The sequence below is a fragment of the Bos grunniens genome, chromosome 9, assembly GCF_055505025.1.
Source record: "Bos grunniens cultivar Pamir isolate PY7600 chromosome 9, Bosgru_T2T1.0, whole genome shotgun sequence".
NCBI lineage: Eukaryota > Metazoa > Chordata > Mammalia > Artiodactyla > Bovidae > Bos > Bos grunniens.
The window spans coordinates 23,781,770-23,804,959 of NC_141173.1; the positions used below are offsets into that span (position 1 = coordinate 23,781,770).

General features: G+C 39.8%; 1 protein-coding gene across 11 annotated transcripts in view; it reads right to left on the minus strand.

Annotated features, from left to right (window-relative positions):
* The window catches only part of UBE3D (ubiquitin protein ligase E3D), a 166,566-nt gene that overhangs the window by 101,382 nt on the left and 41,994 nt on the right, over nt 1–23,190 (minus strand). For 7 of the 11 annotated variants that reach the window (XM_086316959.1, XM_086316955.1, XM_086316957.1 and 4 more), the window contains exons 7-8: nt 22,993–23,101; nt 19,059–19,222 (exon numbers count right to left, since the gene is read on the minus strand). The exons of the other annotated variants lie outside the window; for them this stretch is intronic. In XM_086316959.1, coding sequence (XP_086173085.1) covers nt 19,059–19,222; nt 22,993–23,101 — 273 coding nt within the window. The remainder of the gene's footprint in view (nt 1–19,058; nt 19,223–22,992; nt 23,102–23,190) is intronic. 11 annotated transcript variants of the gene reach the window in all.

The window sequence follows — 23,190 nt, forward strand, 5'->3', positions numbered from 1 at the left end:
ACTAAACAACAACAAACACACTGAACTTTATATGATCTGCACAAATGAATAAATATTGGAGAAGTTGTAGAATTCCATTATAACTGGACAACACAGAACATGTGACAGGCAAGGAGAAGACAGGGCTGAGGTGGTTAGAGTTGGCTGTGAAAGTGAAGTCGCTCAGTCGTGTCCGACTCTTTGTGACCCCGTGGACAGTAGCCTACCAGGCTTCTCCATCCATGGGATTTTCCAGGCAAGAGTACTGGAGTGGGCTGCCGTTTCCTTCTCCAGGGGATCTTCCCAACCCAGGGATTGAACCCGGGCCTCTTGCATTGCAGACAGACACTTTACCATCTGAGCCATTTAGTTTGAGAGAAGAGTCAGCTGTAGCAGACCTCATACACTAATCCAAAGAGATGAAGACTGGGTACGTGAAAGAGAACAAGGGAGTGGTGTGATTGGCATGACCAGCTCTGGCTGCAGAATATAGACTGATATAGAGAGTTTAAATAGGTTGAAGAAACATTTATAAACTTCACATGAAGAGTGACAGTCTTGAATTAGGTTGATAGTAATTATAAAGAGAAAAGAAAGGATAGATATGAAGGAGGTTTTGAAGGTAGAATGGATGTGACTTTATAAGTGGTTGGGTGTTGGGGGAACAGGACACAATCAAAGGCCAACTTTAGGATTTGAGCCTGGCTGACTAGGAAAGTCATGTGGCCACTGACAGAGGCACAAACAAGAGGGAGCATAGATTCCCCAGGAACGCTAGTGCTAACGAGTTAACCTTGGCCATATTCAATCTGAGATATGAGATTAGAGGGATCTCTGGCAGAGACAATCTAGACAAGAGGAGATGTAAGCACTGAACTTAAGTGAAAGGGAGGACTGAGAATGTAGACATGAAAGGTTTTACTCAGCTGAAATTAGCTTCTACCATGAGAGCAGATGAGCTTTGCAAAGGAGAAGACGGCATTACGGAGATCACTGTCAGTAAAAGTATAAGACAAAGCAGATGTGGCAGGAGAAGATGAGAAGAGGTCAAAGGAGTATAGGGAAGAGGTCAAAGAGGTCAGAATGAAAACAAGAGGATGCCAAGGCAACCATTTCCAATAAGAAATGGTGAACACTGTTCAGTGCTAAGGATTGAGAAAAAGCAAATGACTTTTGCTCAGCAGGTGACCACTTGAGATCTTTAGATTAGCAGTTTCAGTAGATGATTTGAGTAAAAGCATGATTGGCTGTGTTACACAAAAGAAGATCTCCTTAAGGGTGATACTGAAAGACTTCCAATTATAATTTTAATTTAGATATGATCAAAATGTAAACTTCTGTTTCACAAGGCATCATAAATCAAGTTTAAAATTAAGTTACAGGGTGGAAAAATATTTTCAACAGATACATAATTAATATCCACAATCTATAAGAACTTCTAATACCAAAGACACACACAAAACCACCCAGACTCATAGACATCAGCTTAGGCAGGCAAAGGAAGATGAACAGGCTATTCATGGAAAAAACTCAAATGGATAGTAAACATAAACAAACATGTTCAACCACAGAATCAGGGAAACACTCACTTAAAAAAGATACAATTCTATCAGATTGGCCAAAATTAATAAACCTGATATTATAAAGTATTGGAACAGGTATGAGAAGTAAAAGTGACAAAAAGAATAGTCCCTGGAAGAACAACTGAGCACTATCTATTAAAATGTAAAATACCAGCAGTAAGGATCAATTCCATTTTTCAATAAAAAGAACCAGGGCTTCTTTTACAGCTAATCCAAGGGTTGCAGCAGGGAAAATATGAGATGAGTCTGCAGCACTTTGCAGTATCAGAAAGTAAGAAAGTGATCAAAAATTAAAAAGTCTGAGGACATGTCAAAGTACACAGGAGCCAGCTGAAAAAGACTCCCAATGGCCAAAGCTGGAACAACCTCAGCAACAAAATAAATAAACAGCAAATAAATAAATACCATACTATATAACACAGGGAATAGAGCCAATTTTATAATAACTTTAAATGGAGTATAATATGTAAAAATACTGAATCACTATGTTGTACACCTGAAACTAACAATATTATAAATCAACTTTAATTCAGTTAAAAATAAATAATTCACAAGGAAAAAGAAGTATTCGTGTTGTTGTGTAGACTAGGAAGTCATTCATTTTTAAATGCTCAGTAGTATTCCACTGCATGGCACTACAGTATGTTTGTTCACTTATCTATTGATGGATATTTGAGTTATTTCCAGTTTAGGGCTATTAAAAATAAAACTGCTATGAATATGAAAATATAAATAAACAACATAATGTTGGTTTATAACCTAAGGTACAAAATAAAAATATATGAGTCCACCAGATAAAAATAACTAAATAAGTAAACAGAAGAAAAAACCACAAATCTTCCTTAAGTGAAAATTTCAAATAATATATGTAGATAGTACACCCTTCCTGGGGGTGAAGCTTATCGTCCCCCCTCCTCTTTCAGTGTGGGCTAGATTTAGTGACTCAATCCCAAAGAAAAGAACATGGAAAAGGAAAAACAGTCAGTTCACAGTGAGGAAGACTGGGCAGCCTTACCTTAGCCAGGTAACCAAGGTGAACACTGTCAGTGATGCCTGTGGATTCCATGTACCCCCTGATATGATGTGATACAACTGTATTCTGTTCAAAATCTATAACCTCAATCTAAGCAAGAGAAAAAAAATCAGACAACCCAAACTAAGAGACATTCTAGAAAATGCTTAAGCAGTACTTCTTTAAACAGTCATGGTCATGAAAGATAGGGAAAGTCTGCAGAGCTGCTACAGACCAGAGGAGGCAAAGGAAATGCAACAAATCAATGCAATGTGATATCATGGACTGGATCCTGGAATAGAAAGAAGATGTTAGTGGAAGACCTGGTGAAATCCAAATAAAGGCTAAAGTTTAGTTAACAGCAATGTACCAATGTTGGTTTCCTAGTTTTGACAGAGGTGCCATGGAAACCTAAGATAACATCAGGGGAAACTGAAAATGGGTGAAAGCTATGTACACAAGAACCATCTGTACTAACTTTGCAACTTTCATATAAATCTAAGGCTACTCCAATAAAAAGTTTATTTTTAAAAATGTAAAATAAATATATTCCAGGAGCAGCAACTGCAGTTCTATTCACTTGAAAGAAATCCTTACAGAAGTGCATAAGGATGCATGAATACAGTCTTCACTACAGAACTGTGAGTATCAGGGAAAGATTTTAAATAATTGTAATAAATGTCTTAAGAAATCATAAAATATCTGCAAGATGGAATATCAGACTGCAGTTTAAAAAAATGATATGTATCTACATGCACTGAGAATATATAATGTTGAGAGAAAAAATAAATTGCAGAAGGATATTATATGATAAGAAAAAAGAGAAGACAAAATATTTCCACATGTATTTCTAGGGCATACATACATACATGTCTATGTTTAGATAGTCTGGCAAAATACACAGCAACCTGGTTACAGTGGTGACTCATTGTCGGGTCAGGGGGCTGGAACTGGAGATGGTGGCGGAGGACATGTGAGTTTTATCCTATGATGCTGAAATTTATTTCTCAAGGATGATGGCTTCCTCATTTACCTGCTGCTGCTGCTAAGTAGCTTCAGTTGTGCCCGACTCTGTGCGACCCCATAGACAGGAGCCCACCAGGCTCCCCCGTCCCTGGCATTCTCCAGGCAAGAACCCTGGAGTGGGTTGCCATTTCCATCTCCAATGCATGAAAGTGAAAAGTGAAAGTGAAGTCACTCAGTCGTGTCCAACTCTTAGCGACCCCATGGACTGCAGCCCACCAGGCTCCTCTGTCCATGGGATTTTCCAGGCAAGAGTACTGGAATGGGGTGCCATTGCCTTCTCCGTCATTGACCTGGGGAATCACTAATGATCTATAAGGTGCGAGGACAGGACAGAAAATGGCTAGAGGAGGGTTCTGGCAGTTAACCTGGTGCAGTGGTGGGAAGGCATTCCATGACCAGCAGTACTGCCCGAGGCCCGTGGCCTGAAACCCTGCCTGGGTCCTGAGACAAGCACTCGCTGTAGGGTGGATGTCACAGAAGCAGCAGGCCTTAACAACAGGGAGGCTGACAATGGAATGTGCAATTTATCTTGGTTTTCAACATAGGTGCAAGCACCCAGAGGGCTCCTGCAGCCATCAGGATTTAAAAAAAAAAAAGGCCCCAAGTGATCCTGAAACTGACATTTTCCCTCTACTCCAGATGATTTTAGAATCCAAGGTTCATTTTTCACCCCAGATGCCTAGAATAAGAGCAGAAGCAACCAGGACCACTGCTGTCACTTTACATGATAAATGTCAACTAAAACTTTGGCAGATGCGAAGAGGTATATATACCTCTTTCCTTATTATCATCCCAAGGCCAATACATTTCCTCACAAAGTAGGATTACAAAAATTCTATGGAAAATCTTGAGGACAATTTAACTCAGAGTATATACTTAAATAATGCAAGAGCTCTATTTAAAAGTATACAGTTTTCCTTAATATATTTTAAGAGTTCTTTTCCCATCAATAATCTGGTGGTCTTTAACATAAGACTTTAGAAGCTTTAAATATATAATTAAAAGTAAATTTCTTCTTTACAACAACTAAGTCTCAGTGAATGATTGGAAGCTACAGCCACTTCCCAACACTTGATCTTTGTTAAAACAGGTCATGTACATTCTGTGATCCATCATATTAATATTTTGCTAATAACACAATACTCTTAGCATAGACTTTAATGCTGGTGAACCTAACTCTGTCTTTGGAATTTACTCTCGAGTAGATGATAAGTTGAAGAAAGTCACACAGAGGGGAAGATTCATATCACCAGGAATTCATGGTCCCAAAACTCAAATGGGCAATGAACAATGCCTACCAAACCCTCATCTGCTCCAAAGGACCATTTTTAATCTTCTCCGTTCTCCTCCATTGGAGAAGGAAATGTCAACCTACTCCAGCATTCTTGTCTGGGAAATCCTATGGACAGAAGAGCCTGGTGGGCAACAGTCCAAGGGGTCACAAAGAGTCAGATATGACTTAGTGACTAAACGACAACATTCTCCTTCTACTTCCACTGTCTGTGACCCCACCTCTTTCCCTCATGCCCGTTCCTCATCACTCTTATGTTACAAATAAAACAGAGGCCATCAGAAGAGTCTCTCTCATTTTTCCAAAACCCAATATGCAAATCTGTTCCACCCTCCACAGTTTTCATCTTCCTTCCTATCACAGAAAGAGAACCATTCCTGCCTCTAAGGCTGGAGGCTACATCTGAGCCTCGGGTACCATCCCCATCTTGTCAGAATTTTAGCATAGCAGGCATAACGTCTTTCTCTTATCTAGTCAATTTCTTCTTCTCAACAGGATCCTATCTATTGGCTTTTAAACAGGCTCAAGAGGGCCTGACCCCAACCTGCCTGCTTTCAGTCAGCTCCCTATCCCCTTATTCCTCCTTCCCTTCAAAGCCAAATCCTTGAAATGGTTGCTCACGTGTAGTCTTTGTTTCATCACCTCACACTCACTGCTCACACATTCCAACCCAGATGTATATCTACGATTCAACATCTTACCTGGTCTCTGAACAGCATCTGACCACTCTCACCTTCTTAAAGTACTTTCCACCATGAGCATCTATGAAACAACACTTTTCAGCTTTTCTCCTTCTCTGGCCACTCCTCTGTCTCCTTTGCAGGCTCATTCTCCTTTATCTGGCCCAGAAATGCAGTAGTCTTTCATAGCTCAGTCCTTCTATCTTCTCTTCGCAAACAATCTCATCTATGCCCTTGGCTTCAATTATGACCAATATGCAGGTGACTCACCCATTTACAAATCCAGCTCAAACCTTTCATCTGAACTCCAGGTCTATATATTAACTTTCTATGTGCTGTTTCCTCTATAATGACTCGGTTCAGTTCAGTTCAGTTGCTCAGTCGTGTCCGACTCTTTGCGACCCCATGAATTGCAGCACGCCAGGCCTCCCTGTCCATCACCAACTCCCGGAGTTCACCCAAACTCATGTCCATCGAGTCGGTGATGCCGTCCAGCCATCTCATCCTCTGTCGTCCCCTTCTCCTCTTGCCCCCAATCCCTCCCAGCATCAGAGTCTTTTCCAATGAGTCAACTCTTCACATCAGGTGGCCAAAGTATTGGAGTTTCAGCTTTAGCATCATTCCTTCCAAAGAACACCCAGGACTGATCTCCTTTAGAATGGACTGGTTGGATCTCCTTGCAGTCCAAGGGACTCTCAAGAGTCTTCTCCAACACCAAGTGTACCTCAAATTCAACATGTGTAAAACTGAATGTCACAATCTTCTCCCAGTGTTATCTATCTCAGTAAACTTCATCTCCCACATTCAATCAATCACCAGGTGCTGCAACATTACTAACTCAACTCTATCTTACCTACTATCACCCACTATCATCATTTCTTTTGAGTTTCTGCCATAGCTTTCTATCTGATCTATCATATCCAACTATTCTCTAGATGGTTGTCAGAAAATTCTTGGAAGGGTAACTTAAAACCACTTTCTCTGTGGATAAAATTCTTATTGATATTAGGATAAACACAAAGATAAAACTCTATACAATGCCCTTCAGGATCCTGGGTTGGTCTGCCTCCTCCCTACCTGTCCCTGTTTCTCTCTCCAGCAGAGCCACCTCTGCCTTCTTCCTATCTCCTGGACTCACTGTGCTCTCTCCCATCACAGGTCCTTTTTCATGGACTTTTCCCCACTGCCCAGAGAATCTTCACATAGACAGCAGTTAAGCATCAATTCTTCATGGAATTCTTCATGGAATCTGAACCTGGTCTCCCTATAGTTTTCTCTCAGAGTACCATTTATCTTTTTCATAGCACTGATCAGGTTACACCTTTGCATTTTCCACTAGACTCTAATAAGTCTATCATGCAAGGCATCAGATCTCTTTTAGCTCAATATTGCCCTCGCAGTACACAACACAGTAGTATTTCTTGAATAAATGACCATTTTCAACACCGCGCGTTGGAAACTTTTAATGTCCAAATCCAAATGGATTCTTGAAAGTCAGTCTTTCCTGTCTAGTTCCTCTTTGTACCTAAAATTACCTAAAACAGCCACAGAGAATAAACTCCCAGCTCTAGCTTTTCCCCATTTCACCCAGTCTATGTAAATCTGATAAGATGCTGTGGCAACATCTTAGGGGCAATCAAGATGGTAACAGGAAAGGGGACCAAGTGAAAAGAGAGACTGCACGAGGAAAGGAAAGCTTCAAACCATTCCATCTGGGAAGGTCTAGCTTGGAGGAGAGAAAAGCTAGGAATGAGGGTCAGATGATCTAAAATATTACAACAGTTGTGGTGTTCAAAAATTAGCAGATTAATTTTTGGTAGCTCTGGATGAGAGTTTCTGGCAAGTAGGTTTCAGTCCCCAAAAAGGAAGGCCATTCTAACAATTAAAATGGGGTCCCTTTTCTAAGGCATGATCTAGTGAAGCAGGGTCTGGAGAAATGCATAGCCCAAAGAACAGCTGTTCTCAAACATTTTTGTACCAGCTGTGGAATCTTTTCTTCAAATGAGAACTTCTGAGGAGACTCTAACAGGCTAAGCAAGGAAATGGGAGCATCTCTGGGGGCAGATGACCACCCCTCCACCCCAGCCCCTCTGTGAGCAAAGGACCCCCAGCAGCAGCAGCCACTGAGCTCCCGAGGACCCACCACAGTCGCCAGCCAGCCCTTTTCAGCTTTTACTGGGATAGGGGTGGAGTGGAGGAAAACATTTCTTAACTTTTCCCCATTTTTCTTTAATACAGCTAGTGAATACTATTTCCTGTCCCTCAACATGTATGCAGTTTTCTTTTTTTTTTTTTTTAAGAATTTGAGGCAGGGGATACGTTTACCATGTTGCCTTAACTTTACTGCAAGTTCCTCTATGGCAGAAATCGCTATGTTCTTACTGTGGAGCACAGAGTAGGAGGTAATAAAAAAGAGGAAAAAGAAAAACTCAAAACTCTTCAGATGTGAAAGTTTAAGATAACTATCTCAGATTTTATTAAAAAAAAAAAAAAACCTAACACATGATTAGAAAATACAGAAAAGCGAAGAAACAATTTCATATACACATTCCCCTTCCTTCCTTTATCCAGTCCCAGTCACCCCATACCTCCTGCTTACCTCCAAAGGTCAGAACAATACCTGGCTCATGTTCTTACACCAGAAGAAGGAAACCAGATTTTCCCCTAAGAAAGAAATCCCAAGAGATGAACTACTTTTCATAGGAAACCTGGTTGGTTAGAATCTCCAAGTAAAAAAAGTTCATTTTTATTATAAATTATTATCTTATTTCCTGTATTCCTGTATCTTCTTTAATGATTATAAATAAATTCATAGATAATACACGAATTCCAAATAAAACAAGCCTGAATTTAGGCCACCTTACAAAACACTGTCCACTCAGAAGAGGAATTTTTCCAATTATAGATCAAAAAAGTGGGTGTTTAACTTGCTTTATAATGAAGAGTGGTCTCTAGATGGGTAAGTCTTAGTGATGATATGGTAAGATAAAATGTGTAAAAAGTCCTTTCCAGAGAAGCATTTATATTTCCTGGAGGTACCTAATTATTTTTCTATATTTTTGGATTAACTTTCTTTCAATTGATTTCCTGTCCTAAGAAGGTAAGGCAAGGGACATCTGAAAAAGTTACATTTGTAACCTTAAATTTTGACCTATAAGATCAGATATGAACACATTATAAATCAGAAGTTTTTGCTACCGAAGTTATATATTAACATGCATAAATATTCACTGAGTATAGTAGGGAAAGCAGTGTATTTTGAGGAGTAATCAAAATGCTGACATATTCTAAACTACCAAGGGACAAAACAGTTCTTGAGAAAGAGTACACATTTAGAGTGACATTTTTGCATCTCCTAAAATGTTATGGTGATGGACTATAGAATGTAATGACAAAGCACTGAATTTGGAATCATAACGTGGCTTTAATTGTGGCTTTCTCACTGCCTAACAAACTTAATTGTACTCATTTCTCTTACTGCTCCTCAGTTTCCTTACTTATAAAAGGTAAGACTTGACATTCATTTCTGAAGTGTAGGTTTCACCTACTCTGCAGAGTCAGTGTCCCTAACTGGGGTGCACTGACATGATCACATGACTCCTATGTGGGGAAGCAGAAGATGTCCACTTGAGATGGTATGATAAAGTGCTCTTAAGGGGCTGGTGACACATATCAATTCCTTCATTCACTTGCTCGTTTATTTATTCATTCCAGCATTGTATTCACATACTATCCAAATAAGTTCATGTGTAGTGTTTTAGCAGGCTATGCAATTAGTAAGTAACAAATTTGGATGTTCTGTTGAACAGAAAATTAGCATAAACTAATATCTATGTTTTTATCAGTAAAAAATACAAACTCAGTTAAAACACAAAATCACTTAATTTTAACTCCAAAGTATTTCAGGCAATGATAGTCTCTATCACACTAGATACAGAGCTTCAAAATTAAGGAGAATTTGGCAATGATTTGTCAAATACGACACCAAAACCACAGACGAAGAAAGCAAAATTAGATAAATGGAACTATATCAAACTTAAAATTTTTGTGCATCAAAAGATACAATCAACAGAGTAAAAAGGCAACCTACAGAATAAAAAAAATATTTTCAGGTCATATGTCTGAAGAGGGGTTAATATCAAAATAAATGAAGAACTCTACAATTCAACACCAAAATAAAAAAAAAAAAAAAGATTAAAAAATGGGCAAAGAACCTGAACACTTCTCCAAAGAAGATATACAAATGGCCAACAAGTATATAAAAAGAAGGCCAATCATCAGAGACATGAAAATCAAAACCACAATAATACCTCATATCCACTAGAAAGGCTACTATTAAAAAAAAAACAAAAGATAACAAGATTGACAATACTGATGAAGATATGGAGACATCAGAACCCTTGTACACTGCTGGTGGGAGCATAAAATGCTGCAACCACCATGGAAAATACTACGGAGGTTCCTCAAAAAATTATAACAGAACTACTATATGATCCAACAATCTCATTTCTGGGTATCCATCCAAAATACTGAAAGCAGGGTCTCAGTTATTTACACACCCAAGTTCATAGCAGAACTATTCATAACATCCAAGAGGTGGAAGCAACCCAAATGTCCATTAAGGAATGAATGGATAAACAAAAAGTGGTCTATGCATACAACAGAATAGTATTGAGCCTTGAAAAGCAATCTTGTTACATGCTACAACATGGATGAAGCTTGAGGAACGCTAAGTGAATTAAGCCAGTCACAAAAAGATAAATACTATTATGATTCCACTTACATGAAGCATCTGAAGTAGCCAATGTGATCAACTGAACTGTGGCTTCCCCAAAATTCGTATGCTGAATATGAAGTTAGAGCTCTAACCCTCAATGTGACTGTGTCTGGAGATAGGGCCTTTAAGGAAGTATTTAAATTAAAGGAGGTCAGAAGAATGAGGCCTCATCAGAGAAGGAAGTGATGCAAGATCCATCCCTCCCCCTCCTTCTCTCTCTACATATGAGGACACAGGCAAGATGATGACCATTCACTTGGAAACCAGGAAGAGAAACTGATCCTAATGGCACTTTGATCTTGGATGTCTAGCCTCCAGAATTATAAGGAAAGCCATTTCTGTTGTTTAAACCATACAGTCTGTGGCATTCTCTTATGGCAGCCCTAGGACACTAAAGCAAACCCATAAAAACAGAAAATTGAATGGTGATTACCACAGGCTAGGGGAAGCAGAAAAATATTATAGTTTCAGATTTGTAAGATAATAAAGTCCTGGAGATGGGTTTTACAATGATGCGAATATACAGCTGACCCCTGAACAATGAGAGTTTGAACTGTGTGGGTCCTCCTATATGCAGATTTTTTTCAATAGTTAAGTACTACAGTACTATACAATCCGTGGTTGGTTGAATTCATGACTGCAGATACAGAGGAACCTCAAACACAGACTGCTGCTAAGTCGCTTCAGTCATGTCTGACTCTGTGCGACCCCAGAGATGAGAGCCCACCAGGCTCCCCCGTCCCTGAGATTCTCCAGGCAAGAACACTGGAGTGGGGTGCCATTGCCTTCTCCACAAACACAGACACCTGATTATAAATTACAAGTGGATTTTTTACTGCACAGTTGGTGTCCCTAACCCCTATGTTGTTCAAAGGGCAACTGCACTTAACATTTCTAAACTGTACACTTAAAAAGGATTAAGATGGTAAATTTTATGTGATTTTTACCACAAGAAAGAAAAATTAAGCAGAATTTCAAATTTCCTTCTGAAATAAAGGAGAAAACGTGAATAAAGACACACTTCACGAATATAAACAACTAGTAATACTATTTTATGTATATGAAATGCATATGGGTGTGATTTATATGTGTCTTTACTTCATTAGGAAAAGCAATAATGATAACTATCTTAAGGTAAAAATAACACTTCTAATTTAGAACCAATATTTACCAATTTAGCCAACAGAGAGAAATCTTAGTCTGTAAAATTTAACCTCTAAACTCTACTAACATTAGGGGTGAATATAACACATCAACATTTCAACCCTCAATATCTTTTGCAAGAAAATGCTATTAACAGGAGAAAATAGAACAGTTCTCAATTCAAATTTTCCAGATGCCTAAGTCAGATATTGTATCTTTTGAAAAGGTAGAAAGAACCACTACCAACAGTAGGACTCATATAACTTATACAAAAGAGAATTCAACTTAGCTTTAAAAAGTCTTTATTTTCTCTTAATGATTACATTCCCCTAAGATCTATTCTCTTACAAGTATGAGAACAAAGAACCTGATACCTGTGAAATCCTTCCTGTTTAACAAAAATATATCTATTCTTCATGTCTGCCCCAAAGAAACAGAAATCAGTATTACAATAGTTACACTATTTTACCATTTAGCCTATTTATTCTAACAAAGTTAACATGTGGAAAAATAAAATAAACACGTGGGATTACAGAGATTTTGGACTCATGATGTTACTGAAATGTAAGTCTGGCCAGTCGCACAGTGAGGCCAAACAACATCAAAACGTCAGTTTAGAGCAAACTGAAAGGTTTATTGAGAGCCATGCAACGAGACGGGTGGCTTCTACCTTAAAATATCTAAAACTCCCCAAAAGCTTTCAGCAAAGCCCTTTTGGAGGAAAGGTGAGGGAGGGGTGTGGTTAGTTGTTGCAAACTTCTTGTCAGGTCCTTTGTTCTTGTGGTCAACAGTCAGGTAACAATGTTGCTGTAAATGTATACCAAAGGAATAACTTTCACCCTCGGAGGTCCAGTCCTGCCTAAGGGGACGCAGATCTCAGGGGCAGGCGGCTCCCTCAGAACCAGGGCCCTAGACCTCGCCCATTGTCATCGCTGAAGGAGCCAGGCCAACTGGCCTGGCCCAACCCAACTGGCCCTCAGGCTGCGCAAATTGGGGAGGGGGAGAAAGAGAAAGACTGTGTTCCATGCAGACGGCCATTGACGTTATGCTGCAGAGACAGGGACGGGGGAGAGGTTCACTGCGGGGCCAAGGCCAATGGGGCAGCTTTGGTGAGGGCTCTGGAGTCTTACAAGACACAGCTCCCAGCCTGTTCCCTGGACACGCCAGCTCACTGACTGGCCAGAGGCTGGGTAAGCAAGAGGGCCCTGTGGAGAAAGCCAGGATCCACCTCTTACCTCACTTTCCACCTGAGGACCACCATTCCACCAGCCATTGGCTGAAAGCCCCACTAAAGGTCAATCAGTGACAGTTAGTCACTTGGAGGAGGGGCCCACTGTGGCACCAACCAATAGCTGAGCAGGACCACTAACGGTCACTCACTGACAGTGGCTTACTTTGGGGAGGGGCCCACTGTGGCACCAACCAATGGCTGAGCAGGACCACTAACGGTCCCCGTGGTAACCGTTACCTAGTAACGTGCAGCAGGGTAATGGCCCACAGTAACAGCAACAAACACATGCTAAGGGCTTCTCTCGCCTGGCTCTATTATAACGCCACAGTAAAATTTCTTGTATTCACTGGACTAAATACCATTTCAAGAAAAGTTCTGGCTGTGACACCCAGAGTGGAAAGGTAGACACAGCCTGGTTTCAGGAAATCATCAAGAACAGTATTTCTCAACTTTGGCACAACTGGAATTTTGGGACCAAATAATTCTTTGTTTTAAGGGCTCCAGAACATTTAAGAGCAACCCCACTGCCACCTACTTCTAGATGCCATTAGTCCTTCCAGTTGTGACAACCAAAAATAACCCCAGACATTACCAAATGTCCCTTGAGGGAAAAAATTACCCCCAATCTAAAGAATAGGAGGTAACAGGTGAAATAATGAATTAACAAAATTAAACTGCAGAAGTGAACTTAAGAGTCCAAAGCTAAAAAGTTAGTATTTCAGATCTAAACTTTGACATGCAAACTAAGGAGTGTGAGTTGTAAGATAACTCTGGCTGAGAGTGGGCAGGGGTAAAGAGATTAAAAAAAAAAAAAAAAAAAGACTTCAAAATGTTAAGAGACATGTGTGTCTATTGCTAGAAAGAACATTCTAAAAATATTACATGCTACTTTTTTATATGTGCTCAAGGAAATAAAACCATAGTTACATTTGCTATTTTCCTCTTTTAGACTGCCATCTGGCAATCCACACTTCCACTAGAAAAAAATTCTAGCCAATTTGACTAAAATAGTTAATATACCACCCCAAGTGCCAAAAATATGCCAGGGAGTCTACAATTTACTCAGTCATGCCCCAACAGAGATACTAATGTCCTTAAAAGATAAAAGTAAATAATTCACAGGATGTTTACCAACCTGTGAACTTTCCTCCCCACCTTTGGCATTGAGGCAAACTAGCCAGAGGAAAAGCACAACAAATGTACTTCTACAGAATAGGCAAACTAAAGTAATAAGCTCATTTATTGGATGTCAACTTATCCCCAAGATTGAAGTTTTAAGTCCACTAATAAATACAACAGAATACAATGGACTATAGTCACTACATTTCCAGTTAGAACACATGAAATGATGAGACAGGTGCACTGAGTCCTTGTTTAACCCTCCCAAAGAAAGGCAGTACAAAAAGTCTTCATCACGATGAAGTCAAGGTGTACCACCATAACATAAATCTGAACTACTTCCTTCTTCATAATAGTCAAAAGTTATCCAAAAATGGGCACATCCGGACTAGGATCTCCTGAGTTCTCGCTCCCTAGTCCAAAAAGGCAGGCTAAGGTAATGAAAACCGACAGTCATCAATAGCTAAAAGAGTGATTATGAAATACGAGGACGAACAGAAAACCACGTGTGATTCACTTCACATGGGTTGCATTAGATGTAAACATAGACTGCATGTTTGGAGCACTTCTTCGAGCACTCATCTAGATGGGGTAAAGAGTGAGACAATCAAGGTCCTGGCTCTCCTGGAGTTTACATCCTAGTGCAGGAATTTCAGTAAAATTATCAAACATTTGGCAAAAGCAACACCATGAAAGGTAGTACCAAACACAATCGAAAGTCGCTCAGTTGTGTCCGACTCTTTGTGACCCCATGGACTATACATATACAGTCCATGGAATTCTCCAGGCCAGAATACTGGAGTGGATAGCCTTTCCCTTCTCCAGGGGACTGTCCCAACCCAGGGATCGAACCCAGGTCTCCCACATTGCAGGTGGATTCTTTACCAGCTGAGCCACAAGGGAAACCCAAGAATACTGGAGTGGGTAGCCTATCTCTTCTCCAGTGGATCTTCCCGACCCAGGAATCAAACCGGGGTCTCCCGCATTGCAGGCAGATTCTTTTTTTTTTTTATTTTTTTATTTTTAAACTTTACAATATTGTATTAGTTTTGCCAAATATCGAAATGAATCTGCCACAGGTATACCTGTGTTTCCCATCCTGAACTCTCCTCCATCCTCCCTCCCCATACCCTCCCTCTGGGTCGTCCCAGTGCACCAGCCCCAAAGCATCCAGTATCGTGCATCGAACCTGGACTGGCGACTCGTTTCATATATGATATTATACATGTTTCAGTGCTATTCTCCCACATCTCCCCACCCTCTCCCTCTCCCACAGAGTCCATAAGACTGATCTATACATCAGTGTCTCTTTTGCTGTCTCGTACACAGGGTTATTGTTACCATCTTTCTAAATTCCAGATTCTTTACCAACTGAGCTATCAGGGAAGCCCCTACCAAACACAAGGTCTCTTTTCAGAAAGAGAAAAGTTAATAATATTCAAGGAAAAAGAGTTAATAAAAAAACAGAAGACTTTAATTATTATTCTCACAGAGACTGAGGGAACACTGCATCTGTAAGGCAAGAATAGTTTATGACATTAGAGAAAATTCTGAATAAACACTTACATTTAGACCTTTGAATGAAATCTTAGAAACCAAAGATAAAGAGAAAAATCCTAAAGTTTTCCAAGAGACAAAAAGAGGTATAAGCCAGTTTCAGATATTCAAGGATTGACTATACTCCAAGTTTAAAAGAAGTATTAGACTTATCAAATCAGACAACTGGAACAAAGAATCATGACTTGAAAAACACTGCAAAAATACACATACAATATAATGCTATTTGTAAATATTTTTAAAACCATCAAATAATCCTGCACATTTTGTGTCCGACTCTTAGCGACCCCATGGACTGCAGCCTACCAAGCTCCTCCGTCCATGGGATTTTCCAGGCAAGAGTACTGGAGTGGGGTGCCACTGCCTTCTCCTTTATGGTAACACACTTATACAATAAAAATATAAAGCCATTTATAGCCATTATGCAGGAGTACAAGTGAGAAGTAAGCAAATGGGGTAGAGCTTTGGCTTGATACTTCCTTAAGAAGAAACAACCATGGGACTTCCCTGGTGGTCCAGTGCTTAAGGGTCTGCCTTGCCCTGCAGGGGACATGGGTTCCATCCCTGGTTGAGGAACTAGGATCCCACATGGCATGGAGCAATTAAGCACCACGATGAAGACCTGACGCAGCCAAATAAATAGATAAGATATTTTAAAAAAAGGAGAAGCAACCTCCATCATCAGAATTCAGAATCATAAATGATCTCACCAAAGGAGAGAAAGTATCTTAGGAGGGAGAGACTGAACGTGAAGCCTTGTTAAGAAAGAGAGTCGGGGAGGGGAGAACTGGGAGCTTGTAATTAGCAGGTAACAAAGTTCTACTGTACAGCACAGAGAACTATATTCAATACCCTATGATAAACCTAATGGAGAAGAATATACAAAAAAAAATTTTTTTTTAAGAGTAGTTTCTTATTTTGGTGAAGAGAATGGATACTAAATAGATATAGGTATTGATAACCAATGTTAAAAACAAGTTTAAGGATGTGTAATAAAAATTTAACATTAACCACTAAAAAACATTTTTAAATAGACATTTTTTACTTTCAAATCATCAAAGGAAAGCAATGACACAGAGAAGGCCACCAGTGTAAAAGCAGACTAAGTTCAACTACATCAGTAATCACAATAAACAAGAATTAATTAAGTTCACTATTAAAATAAACAGACTATCACACTGCAGTTTTAAAATATCCAGCTACATGCTGCTTACCAGGTATATGTTAACAAGATATAGACCTAAGATAACATTGGACAGCTGAAAAGAAACAAATGAAAAACAAGATAACAAATCAATAATTTTTTAAAAAAGGAAGTAAATACAGTGATAATAACATCAGGCAAACCAGAATTAAAGAAAAAGAGTATCAAGTGAAAGGAGAGAAAAATCTTACTGATAAAACATGCAATCAGTCAAGTTGTTACGGCACAAACCTTTTACGTACCTAATTACGTAGCTTCAAAACATGTTATGCAGAAAAAGGCATCAAAACCAGAAGAAAACGACTTTTCCATAACCATAGTGAGATTTAACATGCCCTTCGCAAAAGAGCCACATTTCAAATAAATAAAAAGGGTGAATTAAAAAGTTGTAATAAACTTGACTATATAAACCTAAACATATAAAGGTACACACACACACACACACACACACGGGCGCCCACACACGCGTGCAGCTCCCCTGCTAGCTCAGTGGTAAAGAATCTGCTTGCAATGCAGGAAACTCTGGTTCCATCCCTGGGTCAGGAAGATCCTCTGGAAAAGGAAATGGCAACCCACTCCAGTATTCCTGCCTGGGAAATCTTATGGACAGAGGAGCCCGCTACAATCCATGGGGTCGCAAAAGAGTCGGACACAACTGAAGTTCTAAATAACAACAAAAATACACACATACACACATTCTTCAACAAAGTCCCTAAGGCATCAAATACATAAGCCATATTCTCTGATCATGCCTCAATAAAACACAAGGATAGTCAACTGTCTGTTTCATTTAGACTGGCATCAGATGGGCAAAAATAAAATCTATGTGGCAGCTTGGGTGTGGGTATAGAGAAAAGGATATTTATAGAAACTTTATGTAGGAGGACAAGCTTGCAATGCCTTTTTGCAAAATAATTTGATATTACCATCAAAATTTTAAAAGTCATACTCTTTGACTTGGTAATTCTACTTTTAGAAATAACTCATAAAAACTATATATAATCACAAAACAAATGTACAACACACACAGTGCAATACTACTTAAAGCAGCAAAAACATAATATTATCAACAGAAATATGGTTAAATACTTACAGTACATTCATTTCATAAAGTGCCAAGCATTGACATGGAAAGAATCTCCAAGACACAGTGTTGTTGTTGTTGTAAGTGTGAAAAAATACACATGTATCATTCAAATTATGTTAAGATGCAAAAAAGAAAAAACAAAGTGGAAAAATACAGAACATACTTTTTTCTTCTAAAGAGGGACATGATGGAGAACCTTCATATTTTACTTTATGTAAGTCTCTACTGTTTGAATATTTTATGACTTGTACTGCTTGTATAATTCAAAGAAAAGACAAGCAATAATTTTTAAGAATTTCTTACTTCCCAGAAGACTGGGATCTTTCTGTTCTTAGTACAAATTTGATCAAACCCATCAGCGAGTACAGGACAAGTATAAGCTTCCAATCTGTTCAAATAAGAACATTTTCTGTTCCCTCTGCCAGGAATGCTCTTCCTCAGAGACGGTTCACTCCCCTCACTGCCTTCACGGTTTCCACTTAAATGTCATTTTATCTGAGGAAGACTTTTCAGTATAAAATGCCAACCTCCTACACCCACACCTCCTCTCCCCAACTATCTTAACTTGCTTTATAGTTCACTAGAGTAACTTAATGCCTGTGTCTCAGTGTCCTTGTCTTTAACACAGGGTGATACGTGTACTCACTGGAAAAGACCCTGATGCTGGGAAAGATTGAAGGCAGGAGGAGAAGGGGACAACAGGGGATGAGATGGTTGGATGGCATCACCGACTTGATGGACATGAGTTTGAGCAAGCTCCAGGAGTTAGTGATGGACAAGGAAGCCTGGCGTGCTGTAGTCCACTAGGTTGCAAAGAGTCAGACGTGACTGAGCAACTGGACTGAACTGATACATGCACCTACCCCACAGGATTACTGTTAGGCTTTGAATGAGCTAGGAGCCCTCAGATGAGCACCTAACTTACAGTAAGAGCTCTATCAGTCTTTGATGTTTTGTCTGTTTTGTTTACAGTCTGCCTTCCCCCTATGAGAATGACAACCCTAGGAAACCGGCACTGCGTTTTGTTCACGACTGTATCCCAAATGCCTGGAAAGCGTTTATCAGTAAATATTCATAGCTGTCGAAGCCTGATTTAGTACTGCAGCCATATGCACAGACAGCTGAGATTACCAAAAAAAAAAAGGGGGGGGCCAATTATTTTCAGTAAAAGTAAGCTTTCTGCATTATTAGCATAAATAATCTATAATGATCCAATCTATTTTGAGAGCACAATATGTAGCAGTATGATTGCTAGCAGCATCCAGTAGGGAAGTGGCACAGTCCCATTGAATTCCTTAATTTCTTAATACTAACATGGCAGCAGAAAGGAAAACACAAAGTGGAGGGAGCATACGAAAGCATGACTTACTCTGCATTCCGGCTTTTGATGCATGGCTGGTAGAGGACCTTGACTGCATTCCAGGCAGAACTGGAATCGGGCTTCAATACATCTTCCAACACAGGGAATTTTTTGATATTTGTGTACTGTCCCAAAGATTCAATCACCAAACTGTCTGAGTTTAAAAGCCATAGCTAAAGAAATGAAGAGAAAAGTCTAAGCATAAGCGTATTTAAAAAAAAAAAAAAAAGAATTATCTCCACCCTATCCATATCTCGTAAGCGAGTAAGTGAAGTCGCTTAGTCGTGTCCAACTCTTTTCGACCCCATGGACTGTAGCCTACCAGGCTCCTCTGTCCATGGGATTCTCCAGGCAAGAGTACTGGAGTGGGTTGCTATTTCCTTCTCCAGAGGACCTTCCTGACCCAGGGATGGAACCTGGGTCTCCCGCATAGTAGGCAGACACTTTACTGTCTGAGCCACCAGGGAAATCCTATCCATATCTCATACCACCACTCAAAAAAGAAAAAAAAAAAAAGAAAAACCTATTTTAAAAGAAGATAAAACTATAAAACACCAAAAAAAGAAAAATTGAAAAATCATGTATGCAACTTTGAAGTAGGGTAAGACTTGAAAAGTACAATGTTTATAGAGCTGCTGATAACATAGTTTCTAAAGACAATTGCTTAGGAGAAAATATGTAACACAAAGTTATTATCCACAATTTATAGAGCTCCTAGCAATGACTGAGGAGCCTGGTAGGATGCAGTCCATGGAGTCGCTAAGAGTTGGACACGACTGAGTGACTTCACTTTCACTTTTCACTTTCATGCATTGGAGAAGGAAATGGCAATCTACTCCAGTGTTCTTGCCTGGGGAATCCCAGGGACCGGGAAGCCTAGTGGGCTGCTGTCTATGGGGTCGCACAGAGTTGGACACGACTGAAGCGACTTAGCAGCAGCAGCAATCAGCAAGTGGGAAAAACAGACCAAGAGAGATATAGGTGAGGAATAAGAAAATAATTAAACAGAAGAAATAAGTAATAAATATATTAAAACGTCACTCTAACTAGTAAGGAAATACAAAATTTTTGTGCCACTCCTTTTCACTTATCAGATTGGCAAATACAAAAAGACTGACAACATCGAGCTCAGAAGAAGGGTTTGGAGCAGGTCTTCCCACACACTGCTTGTGGGAGACTGCTTCTGGATTTGGATTCAGTTGATTAGTTGAGGATTTACTCTCAGGAGAAAGGGTGGGAGGGAAAGAGAAGGCAGGGGAAGGAGTTGGCTAGTGATGTGGACTCAACCTAATCTCACAGGGAGCCCTGGAACCTGAATCCCACCCACAGAATCAGTCCCATTTTGAGACAGGAGATGGCAGGTTTTGTAGCCCAGGGTCAAGTCACAGGCAGTAGGCTGAGCAGGACAGGGGTGGGGGTGAGAGAGGACAAGAAACTCCCCAGGCCAGGCTTCATCTGTCCAGATGGGACAAGTCTCTGAACTAGGGCAGCTGTGAGCCATGAGCAGGCAACTCTCATCCCTGGGAAACGGGGGACCAGCCAAGGAGAGGGGACCTGGGTGGGGTACCAAGAATGTCTGTAGAGGGTAAAGGAGGTTTGTAAAAGATAAATTAGTCCAACTCTTTGGAGGCAATAATTATCAGAGTTTAAAATACACAAGTTCCAAGAGTGATGAGAAAAATCTGTTTCTAACGGACTAAAATACACATGCAAAGATGATTTTCCCTGAAGCACTGTCTTTACCAGCCATACAGTGGAATTCTAATCATTAATAAGAGTCCATATTTACACTAACAAGAAACAGGACTCATGATACATGGTTGAGTCAAGTACACATGTTGAAGAATGATGCTAATCACAGCATTGTGTTATTTTTACAAATACTTGTGGGTGTATTACATATAAACAGGGTGAAAATGGACTGTTAATGATTACCTCTGGATGGTATGACACAGCAGGGCAGAAGAGGGGACAAAATGGAAGGAAGGAGCCCTTCTTTTATGTTCTCCATGTTGTCAGAATGTATTTCGAGAATGTATTACTTTTGTAAGAAAGAAAAAAATTTTAACTTAAATATACACTAGTAGTAAGTTTAAAAAAATTCCTATTCCTGATTTTCAACTTGAAAAGATGAAAAGAAAATTGAGGGAATTCCCTGGCAGTCCAGTGCTTAGGACTCTCTGCTTCCACTGCAGGGGCACGATCCCTGGTTGGAGGACTAAGATCCTGCAAGACTCGAGGTGGGGCCAAAGGAAAAAAAATGGTGGAAAAAAGAAAATTAAAGCTGATTTCAGACTATGACTTAGTGTCACCCTTACTTAGAAAATATTTTAACCTTGAATAAAAATTATCTGGAATTAGAGAAGCATGAAGTCCCTGTGATGGATCGTCAGTCACAAAGCAGTATTAAGTAACAACTTCAATTCCCTCCCTCCTTTTAGCTACCATGCTCCCGTATTAGCGTGTGGTCCTTGAAGGCATTTTTGTTCTATCCTGAGCATCTAGGACAATGTCTTTCAAATAAGAAGTGCTCAATATATGTTTACTGGTTGAATAAAACTGATGTGGAGGCAGACAAGAGACTTGGGCCTGCAGTCTTGGATTTTTACATAATGTCCTGAACTCTTTTCTGCAGTTTAGTATTAGACGCCTGTGGTTTATGTAGGGGATGATTCTGCTAGCTGTGGAGCCTCTTCTCCAAAACTTGCCACTACTTCTCAAACATCAAAGTGTTGAAATCAGGATCTTGAAGACATCTCTGCACTTCCATATTCACTGCAGCACTGTTTACAATAGCTAAGATGCAGAAGCAATGTAAATGCCCACCAACGATGTATGGATTAAGAAAATGCGCTATACACACCCAGTGGAATAGTAGCGTTTAAAAAGAAGGAAATCTTGTAATATGTGACAATACAGATGAACCCTGAGGACATTATGATAAATAAAATAAGACACAGCAGGATAATACTGCATGATTCCATTTACATGAAGAATTTACAACAGTCTAACTCTGATGGTGCAAGGGATTGGGGACAGGAGGAGAAGGGGACAACAGAGGATGAGATGGCTGGATGGCATCACTGACTCGATGGACGTGAGTTTGAGTGAACTCCGGGAGTTGGTGATGGACAGGGAGGCCTGGCGTGCTGCGATTCATGGGGTCCAAAAAGAGTCGGACACGACTGAGTGACTGAACTGAACTGACTGGACTCATAGAGGTGGAGAGTAGAATGGTGGTTGCCAGGTGCTGGAGGGAGGGAGAAACAGGGAGTGGCTAATCAAAGCGTATAAGGTTATAGCTGGGAAAGATGAGTAAGTTCCAGAGACTTGCTGTACAACATTGTGCCTATAATTAACAACGCTGGAATATAACATATAAAATAATATTTTTATAGTACAAAAATCTGTAAAGAGGGTAGATTACGTTAGGTGTTCTTACCACACACACACACACACACAAAATGATAAAAGCAGGATCAATAGAACATATTTTAAGCATAAGAGTATCAAATAAAGAGGTAAAAAGTGAAAAAGAGAATTGTGTTACACTGACAAAGCCATTAAAAACTGAAAGCAGAAAAACTTTATTTTGTGGCACGAGCTTCTCCAGAACAGGAATTAGGTTTTATTTCTCTGTGAATTCCTAGTACCTAGCACATTACTGTTGTTGTTTAGTCGCTAAGTCACGTCCAGCTCTTTTTGCGAACCCATGACTACAGCCCACCAGGCTCCTCTGTGCATGGGATTTCTACACAGTAGCAGGTAAATCATTTGTTATTCAATTAAAGGCGCTTCATTTGTGAATTAAGCTGACATTAAAATTTTAAAAATTTTGATCACTTATTTTCTAGACCTGAGAATTAAGAATAACAAAACCCAAAGAACTTCTGAGCCCCTGAACTAGTAGGCTACAAAAAACTGGGCAAAAATCACTTCTTACCAGAATGTACACTTTGTCATCATGACCTTGAATAGTGAATCTAAAAGTGCTTCTAGCAGAGGAGAGTTCCACCACACACTGGGCGAGAACGCTCTGTACAAACTGAGACCTGTTTGGACAGAAACCAATTTTCATAATGAGCCTCTCATAATAACTAACAAGAAGAGCCCCAAATACCCACAGGGTACCGAAGAAGCA